The sequence below is a fragment of the Arvicola amphibius genome, chromosome 8 (genome assembly GCF_903992535.2).
Source record: "Arvicola amphibius chromosome 8, mArvAmp1.2, whole genome shotgun sequence".
Classification (NCBI taxonomy): Eukaryota; Metazoa; Chordata; class Mammalia; order Rodentia; family Cricetidae; genus Arvicola; species Arvicola amphibius.
The window spans coordinates 65,143,409-65,156,240 of NC_052054.1; the positions used below are offsets into that span (position 1 = coordinate 65,143,409).

At 46.2% G+C, this 12,832-nt stretch overlaps 2 protein-coding genes across 4 annotated transcripts; one reads left to right on the forward strand and one right to left on the reverse strand.

Annotated features, from left to right (window-relative positions):
* Positions 1 to 3,095: 3,095 nt before the first annotated feature.
* Positions 3,096 to 8,573, reverse strand: Oscar (osteoclast associated Ig-like receptor). 3 transcript variants are annotated; one of them, XM_038340634.1, is made up of 5 exons: positions 8,537 to 8,573; positions 7,955 to 7,987; positions 3,921 to 4,220; positions 3,412 to 3,693; positions 3,096 to 3,247 (listed from the first exon to the last, which is right to left on the reverse strand). In XM_038340634.1, exons 1-5 carry the CDS (start codon positions 8,571 to 8,573, stop codon positions 3,096 to 3,098), a joined length of 804 nt encoding a protein of 267 aa, XP_038196562.1. The 3 variants fall into 3 exon arrangements, with proteins under 3 accessions (XP_038196562.1, XP_038196561.1, XP_038196563.1); XM_038340633.1 differs by having other exon boundaries at positions 8,519 to 8,573; XM_038340635.1 differs by lacking the exon at positions 7,955 to 7,987.
* A 1,427-nt stretch (positions 8,574 to 10,000) lies between these two features.
* Positions 10,001 to 12,625, forward strand: Ndufa3 (NADH:ubiquinone oxidoreductase subunit A3). The gene is made up of 4 exons (XM_038340638.2): positions 10,001 to 10,083; positions 10,293 to 10,367; positions 12,077 to 12,154; positions 12,472 to 12,625. The coding sequence occupies exons 1-4, from the start codon at positions 10,074 to 10,076 to the stop codon at positions 12,561 to 12,563; spliced, it is 255 nt and encodes an 84-aa protein (XP_038196566.1). The 5' UTR covers positions 10,001 to 10,073; the 3' UTR covers positions 12,564 to 12,625.
* The last annotated feature ends 207 nt before the right edge of the window (positions 12,626 to 12,832 follow it).

Here is a 12,832-nt window from a genome sequence, read left to right on the forward strand (position 1 = left end):
AGAAGAAGAAGAAGAAGAAGAAGAAGAAAGAAGAGAAGAAGAGAAGAAGAAGAAGAAGAAAAGGAAGGAGAAATGAGAAAAGGAAAGGTGGCATGAGGAAATTGTTTCTGTCTTTTTTCCATGTATTGGAAACCATCTCTAAAAATCAAAACAAACAAACAAAACCCACAAATCTTAATTTCCATCTTCATGGAGTGGAAAGAGAAGGGGTGGAAGTTGAGAATCATAAAGCCGGAGAGGATATGTGCTCTGCCAGAATTGGAGCAGAAGTCAGCAGGAATGTTGAGTGACAGGAATTGCTTCCAGATTTGTGTGTATGGTAATGACAAAATATTGTTTAGTCAGGTAAGAAAGAAAAGCTAATAACGTCAGAAGATGCTGGAAGATAGCTATGCTTTGGTAAGTAAGAGACAGAATGGTTTGTGTTATTTTTACACCTTGAGGGCAGCCAAGAGCCTAGTGGGAAGCTGACCAAGAGAGCTGGCTTCCAGACCAAAGTTCTAGCTACTACAGGAGCTCTATTTACTGTTGCCCTGGCAACTTATCCCCATTGAAAGTAATGACGGATCTAGAAGAGCCGCTTATTACAAATGTAAAGATTTCTTTTTTATTAAAATACAAAATCCGCGCACAAGTATTAAAGAACAAAAGGGGAACCTGAGCTGAATCACGAGGCACCTCGCAGAGTGCTTCCTCAATAGAAAAGGCTGCAGGGCTGGGCACCCTCTCGCTCCGCCTCCTCTCTCGGTCACGGCCATCCCCAATGCAAAACCCGCCTCCCGGACTAAAACGCTCTTTTCAATTGGATAGAGGAACTGTAACAGAATTCCCATAACATAAAATGTGGTTGTAATTCAGGTGGGAGTTCTGCTTGATCTGCTTTTGATCTACTTTGGGGTAAAGTCGGAGCAGGAGATAAAAGGGATTTGGTTGCCAAACAAGGAGATGTCAAGAAGGAGATGATGGAGCTTCTGCTTCCTGTCCTCCATGAAGAAGTTTCTCCACCATATTGTTCTTCTTCACCACCAGCCCAGAAACAAGGAGCTAAGTACATGGACTGAATCCTTTGAGACCAGAGGCGTAAGTAAACAGTTCTTGCTTTGTTTCCGTCATGTGTGTGGTCACAGTGACACAAAAATAACAAATGCATCATCACTTCTATAGATTCTCATTTTTCAGACAGCATCAGGTCCGGATCAACACAGCCCCGCGTCTCCCGATCCAATTTAAGATCAGTATGTGCATAATTAACATGTAAAACCTTACTGTACTACTGTCCGTCATGTGGCAGCACTGGGGGTGGGGGTGGGGGAATCCCCTCCTCCTCAACCCAAGTCCATCAATGCCTGAGGCAGATGAAAGAGCTGGCCCTGAGGTCCTAAGAGTGGAAGAGCTGTCCCTGCCCCTCATCAGCTGCAGTACTTGGGAGATTGGCCCCCACGCCTCACCTGGGCAACACTACTGCCTTGCTACTGACCTGGCCCTGAAGATGTGGGTGTGGGAGAACCAGCCCTGAGGACATGAAAGCCAGAGAGCTGCTCCCTGCCCCCTGCTCTTCTCTGCAATGGGTAAACTAGTCAGGGTAATGCTAGAGAGCTCACCCTGGTGGTACAGGGGAGAGCTTGTAGGCTGACCAACCCTGCAACTACCCAGGCCCAGGGTGGGGGGAGGTGGTTATGTGTTGGCTCACCCCAACATCCACCCCATCTGTGATCTGCTGGAGCATCAGGAGCGGGGTTGATTTCGTGGACCCAGGGTTGCAGGATCTCCAGGACACAGGCAGCAAGGGGATGTCCAGGAAGAGTTCCAATAAGGGCCCAGCATCCATAGTGTAGCAGAGACCAGGAGCCTCAAACAAGACAAAAGATCCTTTGTAATCAACACATGCTTGTAAACATGTATGGATAAAGAAGTTTACTTAGTGGGAGAAAAATCTTATTTTAAATTCCAGTACAATAAACACCCTTCAAAAAGTTTTCCGGCTAGGTAAGGTGGCTCATATCTGTAATCCTGGCACACAAGAGACAGACAGGAGCATTTCTGCAAGTTCAGGCTATTTTTAGTTATAGAATGAGATTGATTCCAAACCACCAAAACTTAATTCTTGATTTAAAAAAAAAAGTGCCAGGGGCCTGGGGTTGTAGCTTAGGGGTAAAGTACTTGCCAAGCATGTACAAGGATATGGGTTCAGTACCCTGCACTAAAAAAGCATAAAACCAAAACATTGAGAGAAAAATGAGGGTTATAATCCTACAAATTTGTGGGAGAGATGGCTTAGCAGTTAAGAGTACTGGCTTCTCTTCCAGAGGACCTTGGTTCAGCTCCCAAAACCCCCATGGTGGCTCACACCAATCTATAACTCCAGTTCCAGGGGACCGGATACCCTCTTCTGACCTCCTTGGAAAGCTAGGCCTACAAGAGTTATACAGACATACATGCAGGCAAAACACTCATAGACTCATACATGTAAAAAAAATGATAAATTACCAGGGGCTAGCCAGATGGCTCAGTGGGTGACGCACTTGCCGCTAAAACTGACAGCCTGAGTTCAAATCCTGGAACCCACAGGATGGACAGAGAAAATCAACTCATGAAAGTTGTCTTCTCACCTCCACACACATGCAGAGGCATGTGTATCACCAATTAAAACATGATTTATAGCAGCCGAGTGGTGGTGGCACATATCTTTAATTCCAGAATTCAGGAGGCAGAGGCAGGTGGATCTCTGAATTCAAGGTCAGCCCAGTCTACAAAGGACAGTCAAAGTTACACAGAGAAACCCTGACTCTAAAAACCAGTATGTATGTATATGTATATACACATATAAAATTTACCATAGGCCAGTCACTGCTTTTAATCCTTTAACAACCCTAATAATGTGGTATTAAACCATTTTATAATCAAAGAATATATAGTAGTATTGTCCACTCTCCTGAGAGATCTAGGAAAGGACCCAGAAGGAAGCTACAATGCAAAAAGGTTGAGTATGGTTAATCTAGTGACGTCTGGAGGTCTGGCGGGTTCTGCGGGGACTTGTCACCAAGGATCCCAGCTTCTCGGCCCATCTGCAGGCAGTCTTTTCTCATTCCACATGCCTATACCCGGTTTTGCTGGGGCAGTAGGCCACCAAAAGCAGAGCTCCTGCTATGCCGGTCAAAAGTAACTAAGATGCCCAGGCAGATGAGGACCAGGCCAGACAGCCCTAAACGAATGAGGTTTCCCTGAGTATAATCTGAAGAGCCAGAACCTGTGGACCAAAGAGAGGGAGACAGGGTGTTGGTTCCATATCTTGATGCTCTACTGCGTATCTGACACACAGATGGAGTTGTAGACTCAACTCTCAAATCTCTAAGTTGAATGGAATTGATGTCTCTGGACCCTTGGGACTGAAGAAGGACTAGAGCACCTCACCTTCGAAGCTGATGACCAGTGGCTGGCTGCGCTGCGACAGCACATAAGGGGCAGAGGGCGTGTGGTAATAGCAACTGTAGGTGCCTGGGGCATCAGCGCCGATCAGAAGGAAGTCAGCCCAGGGCTGCACAGAGTCAATGTACTGCAGAGGGGTCGCCACACCCACGCGGTACAGCGCGAAACTCATTCCTGGCATGCGGCCTGCACAGCGCAGGCTTACATTGGCTCCTGGAGCCACCACAGGCCCAGGCATTGCCACGAGTGAAGGTCTGGGTAACTGATCTGTGGAACACAGGCAAGGCCTTAGGTAGACTGGCTTGTCTCTCTTCATCCTCCCCCTCCTCCTCCTCTCTTCCCATCCCCAAACTCATTCTCCTCTTCCCATACGTTCAAGAATCTCTCAATTTACCTCCCTATCGTTTCTCTCCTTATGCCTCTCTTCCACCCCACTCTCACCCTCCACCTTAATCTCATTCCTGTGCCCTTCTTCCATTCCTCCTGAACCTCACCTGTCACCAGCAGTTCCAGGACATTACTTGATCGGGACCAGACACCCGGTCCCCAGTCTGTCCTGCGATAGCGGCAATAATAACTGCCCCCCTGGGTCAGGGTCACCTCCTCCAGGAAAAACTCAGCCAGCTCCGTGGACACATCCCGGAAGAGCAGCGGTGTAACGACACCTGTTCTGAAGAGTGCAAACCGCCAGGCAGGTTGGGGTGCACGGCACCTCAAGGTCACGTTGACTCCAGGAGTCACAACTGCAGCAGGATGAGCCCCCAGCAATGGCTGGGGGTATAAGGCTGGGGAGGCTTAATAAAGAAAAGTGCTTGGTGTTTGGATGGAAGCTTCACTCCAGCCCCTGGCATCCATATATAAAAAGAGTCTGGAATGTTTAGTTGGAAACTCCATCCCAAGCCCCCTATCCCATCTCTCTCCAAACCCTGCTGCATCTCAGAAAGCAGGCAAAAAGATTGCTCCTCCCCAGAGATGCTCAAGACCACTCCCACAGGGTATTTAAACTGCCCCTTGCCCCAGAAAACAAACGTGGTTTTTCTGGTCTTCCTTTTCCGTGTCCTCTCTGGGGGCTGGAAAGCCATCCAGGAGTGTGGTATCCATTAAACCTAGGTTTTTTTCTAATTAGGTTTGATTTGGTCTGATTTGGATTATTGCATTGGTGGAGAGATTTATTGGGGTGCAGAAACTTTTCACTTGGGTCCTTAGGACCCTCCACCCAGGTAGTTCCGGGAGACTAAGCAGAAGTGGGGCAGACAGCCATCTCTTTTTACCTTGGCTCTCTATAAAGTAGGGAGTACTTTATATATCCCTGGAGTACAATTGCAGTTGGCCCAAACTGACTAAAAATCACAGGAGGAGAATTCTAATTTTGAGGACTTTTTTTTCTTTTCTTTTGTTTTTCAAGGCAGGATTTCTCTGCATAACAGCCCTAGCTATACTGGAACTTGTTCTGTAGATCAGGCTGGTCCAAATTCACAGAGATCCATCTGCCTCTGCTTTTTAAATCCTGGGATTTAAGGCCCTTCCCATCATGCCCACCTCTAACTTTGAGTTTTTTGTTGTGGAATATTTGTTTAAACGTAAAGATATCTCTTTGTCAAGGTACCTTCTGATTGGTTTAATAAAGAGCTGAATGGCCAATAGCTAGGCAGGTAGTGGTTGGGCAGGACTTCCAGGGACAGAGAGGACTCTGGGAAGAAGAAAGGTGGGGACAACCATTGAGATTCGGAAGAGTCAGACACACAGAATGCGAGAGAGGTAAAAGTCATGTGGTATACTATAGATTAATCAAAATATGGGTTAATCTACGTTTTAAGAGCTAGTGGGACAAGTCTAAGCTAATGACCAAGCTTTCATAATTAATAAGTCTCCATGTCATCCTTTATGAGCTAGTGGTCCAAAGGAATGTCTGACTACAGCTTTTACCTATAGTTATTTGTTTATTTGTGCCAAGAATTGAACCTAGGGCCTTATGCATTGTGGGTAATCACTCTACCATAACTCATTCTACCACTAAGATATAACTTCAACCTCCTCCTTAATCTTTTTTTTTTTTTTTGAGATAAGGTCTTTTTATTTTGTTTTTCAAGATAGGGTTTCTCTGTAGCTTTGGAGCCTGTCCTGGAAACTAGCTCTTGTAGACCAGGTTGGCCTTGAACTCACAAAGATCTGCCGGCCTCTGCCTCTCGAGTGGATTAAAGGCGTGCGGCACCCCCCACTCATCTTGAGATAAGGTCTTGTGTAACCCTGGCCTGTCTTCTGATCCTCTAGAATTATAAGCATGTGCCACCATCAGGACCACCACCTCCCCTCCCCATCTATGCAATACTGGGAAACAATCTACTGACTAAGCTAAATCCCCAACCCCTTCTCCACAATTTCAAGGCACAGTTTCAAAATGTCAGGCCAGAAATGGTTACCTTGTTTTATTTGGTCTTATTATTACTGTTTTTTGTTTGTTTGTTTGTTTTGAGACAAAGCCCCACTATGTAGTCCAGTTTGCCTTAGAGCTCACTAGTAGTACAGGCTGACTTCAAAGTTGCAATCCTTCTGCCTCAGCTTTTAGGTGCTAGGATGACAGACCTGTACCACCATACCTCACTAGAAGCAGTTATGGTTTGCCACACGTCAATAAGTACTGCTGTGGTTTGAACATGTTTCCCAGCTTAATCTTTGATATAACAATGTTGAAAGGTGGATCCTTAACAGGTAATAGAATAGGGGGCTGAAGAGATGACTCAGCATAGGACCTGGGTTGGTTTCTAGCACCCACACTGGGCAACTCATAACTACTTGTAACGCTAGCTCCAGGGGAATTTTGACACCTCTGGCCTCTTCAGGCACCTGTACTCATGTACATAAACTCTCACACAGACACAAACACACATACATAATTTAAAAACCAAAAATAAATCTTTTCCCTAAACAGGTGCTAGGATAGAATACCAGGTGTAGTGGTGTATGTATAGTCATCCCTCAGTGAGGGCTGGAAGTGTGGCTCGGTGGTAGAATACCTCCCTAGGATGCCTCATTGAGGGGCTGGGAATATCGCCCAGTGAGAGAGCACTAGCCCACTATGTACAAGACCATAGGTTCAAACCATCAACCCTAGTACATATCCAAACAACACAAACATAACATGATCAATAACCTAATAATTCCACTGCCTCACCATAAGCAAGCTCTTATTAGTAAATAAAATTTTAAAAATGAAAATAATGGTAACAATTGGGAAATATCTCTGAAACACATTGTTGAGTTTAACATTTAAGATCCAGAACAGAATGGGTCATGAAATACCAACTGTGATCTGGCAAGAAAAGGAGGAAGTGTGTAAATGTGTGATTTGTATGAATGAATGGAACACTTTTTGTAGGATCCAAAGCTTGTTTCGGGAACACAGGAAAGGGGAAGAGGAAGGTTATTGTATACTTTGGTAATGGCTGATTTGAGAATCAAATGGGGTTTAATTCTCAGCACCACATGGTGGCTCACTACTACCTGTAACTCCAGTTCCAGGGAGTCCTACAGCTTTCTTCTGAACTCTGTCAGCCCCAGACATGCATGTGGTACACATACAAGCAAAACGCTCATACTCATAACATGAAACTAAGTTAACTGATAGCTCAGATATGAATCATTTCCCAGATGGGTCTCCTTTAAAAATTGGAGTATAAAGGGAGAGAATTTGAGAGAAAGGAAACACCTTCTCTATCAGAAAACCCAAGATGGAAGTATCTTGGGGTAAGAGAATCCTCCTTTTATTGAAAGCTGTTTCCAGTGAGAAAGCTGGTATGGGCTGGAGAGATGGCTCAGAGGTTAAGAGAACTGACTGCTGTTCTGGAGGTCCTGAGTTCAATTCCCAGCAACCACATGATGGCTCACACCCATCTATAATGAGATAATGAGATCTGCTTCCCAGAACACTATATATATAATAAATAAATTTTTAAAAAAGAGAAATCCAGTATAACTGTTATTGCAGGAAATCCTGTGTCTGGAGCCCCGGACTATGTCAGGAGATAAGCCTACAGTTTACATATATAATTATATTAAATCCTTACTGTAGCTCATTTTCCAGAGAAGGAGATGGTGTCTTCAAGATCCCTTGTTTGTTTAAGGCTATGCAATGAAGAAGTTTAGATCTCCTTGCTATTGACATCCATGGTCTTCTATACTCACCTATAATGGTCACTAAAGGGATGAAGGAAAGAGAAAGGGGAAGAGAGGGAAGAGAAGGGGGCAAGGAGGAAAGGAATAGAGGAGGGAAAAGAGGAGGGGGAGAAGGAGGAGCAAAAGGAGAATGAGGGAATGGAAGAAAGAGGAGAAGGAAAGAAAGTGAGAGAAGGTGACAGGAGAAAAGGAAGAAAGAAAAGGAACAAGGGAGGTAGGGGATGAAGGGATGAAAAGAGGGAGAAGAAGAGGAGGAGGGGGGAATAAGGAAATCTAGGGTGAAGCTTGGCATCAAAATGAGTTCTGGAAATGGTGTGAGCAGCATAAAGGAGAGCATCTGAAGTATGTCACTCACCTGTTGGTGTGAAGTCCATCTGACACACAGGGCCTGCAGAAGGTGAGGAGCCAGTTCTTTACAAAGCTTTGTGATTACCAGTCTTCCCTCACTGGGAGACCCAGAATCTGATCACACAGTTTCTTTTTCCTCCAGAAAATAAGAATCCTATCTATCCCTTTCTTCTTTAGGATCCATCAAAACTCCAGACTTCCATCCCCCAGGTACTTAAAAGCCAGTGGTCTGACCTAAGAGAATGGGCCTTTGTTCTCCCCTTTGGGGTTTGGAAGTCTGAATGCCCCACTCTTTTTAAGTAGTGCAGGAGTCCTACCCATCTGCCATGAGAATTGAGGATATTCTTTAACCCTAGATATCCCTTACTTTCCTCCTGCCTGGAGATCCAAAGAAACCTGTGCTCACCCAAGACCCAGCAGTCTGTCTTCCCCCATTTAGGACTCCGGTATCTGGATATCAGTCCTGACTCCTTTTTTAAAAATTGGATGTTGAATTCCAGATGATCAGATCCAGCTCTCAGCCCAGTCAAGGATCCCCATCCACCCCCCCCCCCCCCCAACACACACACACAGGGGAGGGACAGCTCACAGAGAGTCAACAGCTGGAGAATCAGTGACAGGATCATGGCGGGCACTCTCCGTGGAGCTGGAGAAAAGACTAATCCTGCCTTCTGCCTGCTGAGGATATGAAGCCACAACAGAAAGCCACGTGAGATCCCTGTTTAGGAATGAGGAGTCAGGTGGAGGCCCCTGGGTAACTGTGTCATATCTTGGAAAAAGTTGCAAGAGGAATAGTCATAGACTCCGGTGCTCATTAATTCAGTCTAAAAGTAGTGGGGGAGGGCTGGGCATGTTGTAGTTGAGAGACTGTTTGACCAGTGTGTTCTAGCCCCAATGCTGAGAGAGAAAGAAAAGGAAGAGGAAAACAAAAGCAAAAACAAAACAAAAAGGAGGAAAGGGGGAAAGATCTTTGGTGCACAGTACATACTTTGGGTCTCACTGACTCAAGCCAGATAACTTTTTGTTTTGTTTTGTTTTGCTTTGTCTTGGTTTGGTTTTTCAAGACAGGGTTTCTCTGTGTAGCCCTAGCTGTCCTGAAACTACCTCTTGTAGACTAAACTGGTCACGATCCGCCTGCCTCTGCCTCCCGAGTTTGGGGATTAAAAGCATGCACCACTGCCACCCGGCTCCCAGATATTTTTTTTAAAGATTTTTATTTATTATGTATACAGTGTTCTGTCTGCATATATGCCTACTCGCCAGAGAGGGCACCAGATCTCCTTACAGATGGTTGTGAGGCACCATGTGGATGCTGGGAATTGAACTCAGGACCTCAGGAAGAGCAGTCAGTGCTCTTAACATCTGAGCCATCTCTCCAGCCCCCATTTTTTTAAAGTCTTGGAGGCTCAGGCTTGTAATCCCACCTACTTTGGAAAGCCCAGGCAAGAGGACCCCAAGTTCAAAACTTGCGGGACCAACCTGAGCCATTTAATATAACCCTGTCTCAAAATAAAAACTAAAGACAGGGAGCAAAATTTGGCAGTCAACAGAAAATGACCTCCCTAGTATCCACCAGCTAGAGTCTGGGGGCGTGGTTTAGATGTAGCGCAAAAGCGATTGGAGGCGTGGCTCAGTGGTATATGGGCTGCCGATCCTACCCTGGTTTCAGTCTCCAGCGAGATTGAGGGGCGAAAAAAAAAACGAATGCTGTGAGCTGCACGCTAGTAACATAAAGCACAGAAAGTCCTTGATCTATTTGATATCAATTTAGAACTTCCAAAAGAGGGAATGTCTAGATGTGACCTCAATGTAAAGCGGACATTCTTGTACGAAAACCCAAAGTTATTCCTTTGATATGTTGGGCTTTTTTTTAAGCTAAAAGAAGTTGAGAGCACCAGGTGTGCAAAGTCCTGTGGTTTAAATCTTTGCCACCAAGGTTCTCTGTTCTAGTTTAGAGTCAGCTAAGCCTCACTCCGGAACTACAACTCCCGCAAGTCTCCACCCCCTCGCCTTCCAACTCCGCTACTTCTATGCCAAAAGGCGCAACCCAAGGGGCGGAGCCTCGCGCAAGGGAAGGGACCACAACTCCCAGAGAGCTCCGCGCCCTTGTCGGCTCCCAGACGAAGATGGCCGCGAGTAAGTACAGGCTCGGGGTTTCGCGGGTCTCAAGGAGTTCCAGGGAGCCGTGGGCAGACCCGTGACAGAGGCTCAGCAGAGCTCTGGGGCGCGGTGGGAATACGTACCAGAATCGGTCACGAGGGCGGTTTTGCAAAGCAGGGCTAGTACGAAAGGGTTAGAGGTCACCGCAGCAGCCCCCAAGGGTGACTTTTCTCCCATCTCTCCAGGAATCACCACTTTCCTCAAGAATGCCTGGGCGAAGGAGCCGGTGCTGGTGGTGTCCTTCTCAGTCTGGGGCCTCGGTGAGTGCCCCAGGAGCAAATGTGCATCCTCCGTCCTGAGGTCATCAGCATTACACAGTTCATCTTGATTCCCTCTTGCCCGTTCTACCGACATTACTGTAGCCCCCTTCCCTCACCACCCTACACACACTTAAGCAAGAGGTGCATGCTCAGACTTGCTTGTACTTTGACTCCGAAGTGCAGGATGTCTTAAGGAAGTCTGTGGTAGGCAAATCTCCCAGCAGGCCTCCTTGGTGAAGAACCCGCTGTGGAACAGGGCTGATCACAGTTCAAATGCGCTGGGGGATAAGAGTGATCTGTTAAGCAAATTCTGGTTCTGAAGGTTTGGGGTTTGGCAGTCATCACAGCCCCACAATTATGATCAATATTGCAGGCCTGGAGTGTGAAAATGAAGTTCTAGAACCCACCATCATGACTTCAAAGGCCTAGAATGCTCTAAAGTATGTGGTTTTAATGTAGAAAATATGTTGGGATAATGATTTGAGGCATATTCGATTCGTTCTTTAAATTTAAAATTACATTTGTGTGTGTGTGCCACCAGTTAGTTGTAGAGGTCAGAGGACAACTTAATTGAGTTCATTCTCCTTCCACTCTTGAGTCCTAGGGATTTAACTTAGGTTCTCTCTCTCTCTCTCTCTCTCTCTTTCGGTTTTTTTCAAGACAAGGTGTCTCTATAGCTTTGGAACCTGTCCTGGAACTAGCTCTTGTTGACCAGGCTGGCCTCGAACTCAGAGATCCGCCTGCCTCTGCCTCTGCTAGGATTAAAGGCGTGTGCCAGAACCCCGGCTAGGTTGTCAGCCTCGGCAGCAGGTACTTTTACCTGCTGAAGCCTCTCACAACTCCAAAATTAAATACTTCCTAGAACTGATTTTATTTGGTCCTTTTCAGTTTTCTTTTTTATAAGGGAATACACAATTTATTTAGCCCAAGCTGGCCTTAAACTCACAGCAGTCTGCTTTAGCTTCTCAAGTGTTGATACTACAGGCATGAGCCACCACTCCTGCAAATCTGTTTAAAAGTGTGTGTGTGTGCTCATGGCGGGGAGAAGAGGAAATAGTATCCTTTGGAGTAGGAGTTATAGGCAGTTGTGAGCTTATGGACATGGCTGCTGGGAATTGAACTCAAGTCCTCTGGAAGACCAGCAAATGCTCTTAACTAATGAGCCATCTCTCCAGCCCCATCACCTTTTAAAAACAGATTTATGTTTATGTGTGTTTCTGTATGCCACATGAGCTTGTTGGATACACTAGAGCTGGAGTTATAGTTGCAGAAAGTTGTGAGCCAGTCACCTTCCTAGGTGCCAGGAGCCAAACTCCTCAAGAACAAGTATTCTTGCTGAGCCATCTCCAGCCCCTTTTTAACAGGTGTAGTTGAAGATGTGAAACTGCATGTGGCTGTTAACCTTATATTAGCAAAGCTGGCCTAGTAATGTTCCTGTTACACACCCCCTCCACTCCTGAAGACTCTTGGCTATAGCCCACATGGGCTAATCCAGAAGCTATCAACCCATGACCGGCCTATGGGCCTCACGTGTTCCTGGATGTTAGGCTCCAACCTCTTCGGTTCTCCCCACTCTCAGGATTTAGACTGACCCAATAAGTGGGATGGTGGCCCTCCTGGTTATGCTGGTCTTTCCTGCTCCCCTTTGCCAGGGCTGTTTCTACAGTTTCCCTACATCCTTGATCTCACATTTATGTCTTTCTCCTCAGCTATAATTATGCCCATAATCAGCCCCTACACCAAGTATGCTTCCATGATCAACCAGGCAACACCCTACAACTACCCAGGTGAGCTGAGACCTGAGGTTGGGGGAGGGACAGACATAACTGTGTAGGAGTCACTGTTGCGTTTGGATGTTCTTTGTAACTTAACAGGCTTTGAGTTTCTCTCTCTAGATTTCTGTTCCTCTCTGGGTTCCTCCATCCCTGTTAGAGATAATCTCCCTCATTTGCCCATCTTTGCCTCACTCTGCTGAATCTCTGGCCCTCACTCTCCTCTTTCTCACCTGGAGCCCCATACTGTCTCTGAATATAGACAGACTATCTGTTCTGTATAGGACCCTAGAGATCTGCTGCTCTCAGTGGCTCATTCTTTTGTTTTCCAGTCCCTGTACGAGATAATGGGAACATGCCTGATGTGCCCAGCCACCCCCAGGACCCTCAGGGCCCAAGCCTGGAGTGGCTGAAGAACCTGTGAATACTCCTGCTGATGAAAGAGGCTCCTTCCCTGTTGCCCCCCAATAAAAATGGGAAAACCAACTGATGTAGGTGGGTCTTTTATCTATCTGTTGTTTCATTGGTTAATTAATAAAGAAAACTGCTTGGCCTGATAGGTCAGAACATAGGTAGGCAGGGAAGACAGAACAGAATTGTGGGAGAAAGAAAGCAGAGGCAGGCAGAAGCCATGAACTCCCGCCCAAGATGGACGTAGGTTAGCTTCTCGGTAAGCCACCACCTTGTGCTACA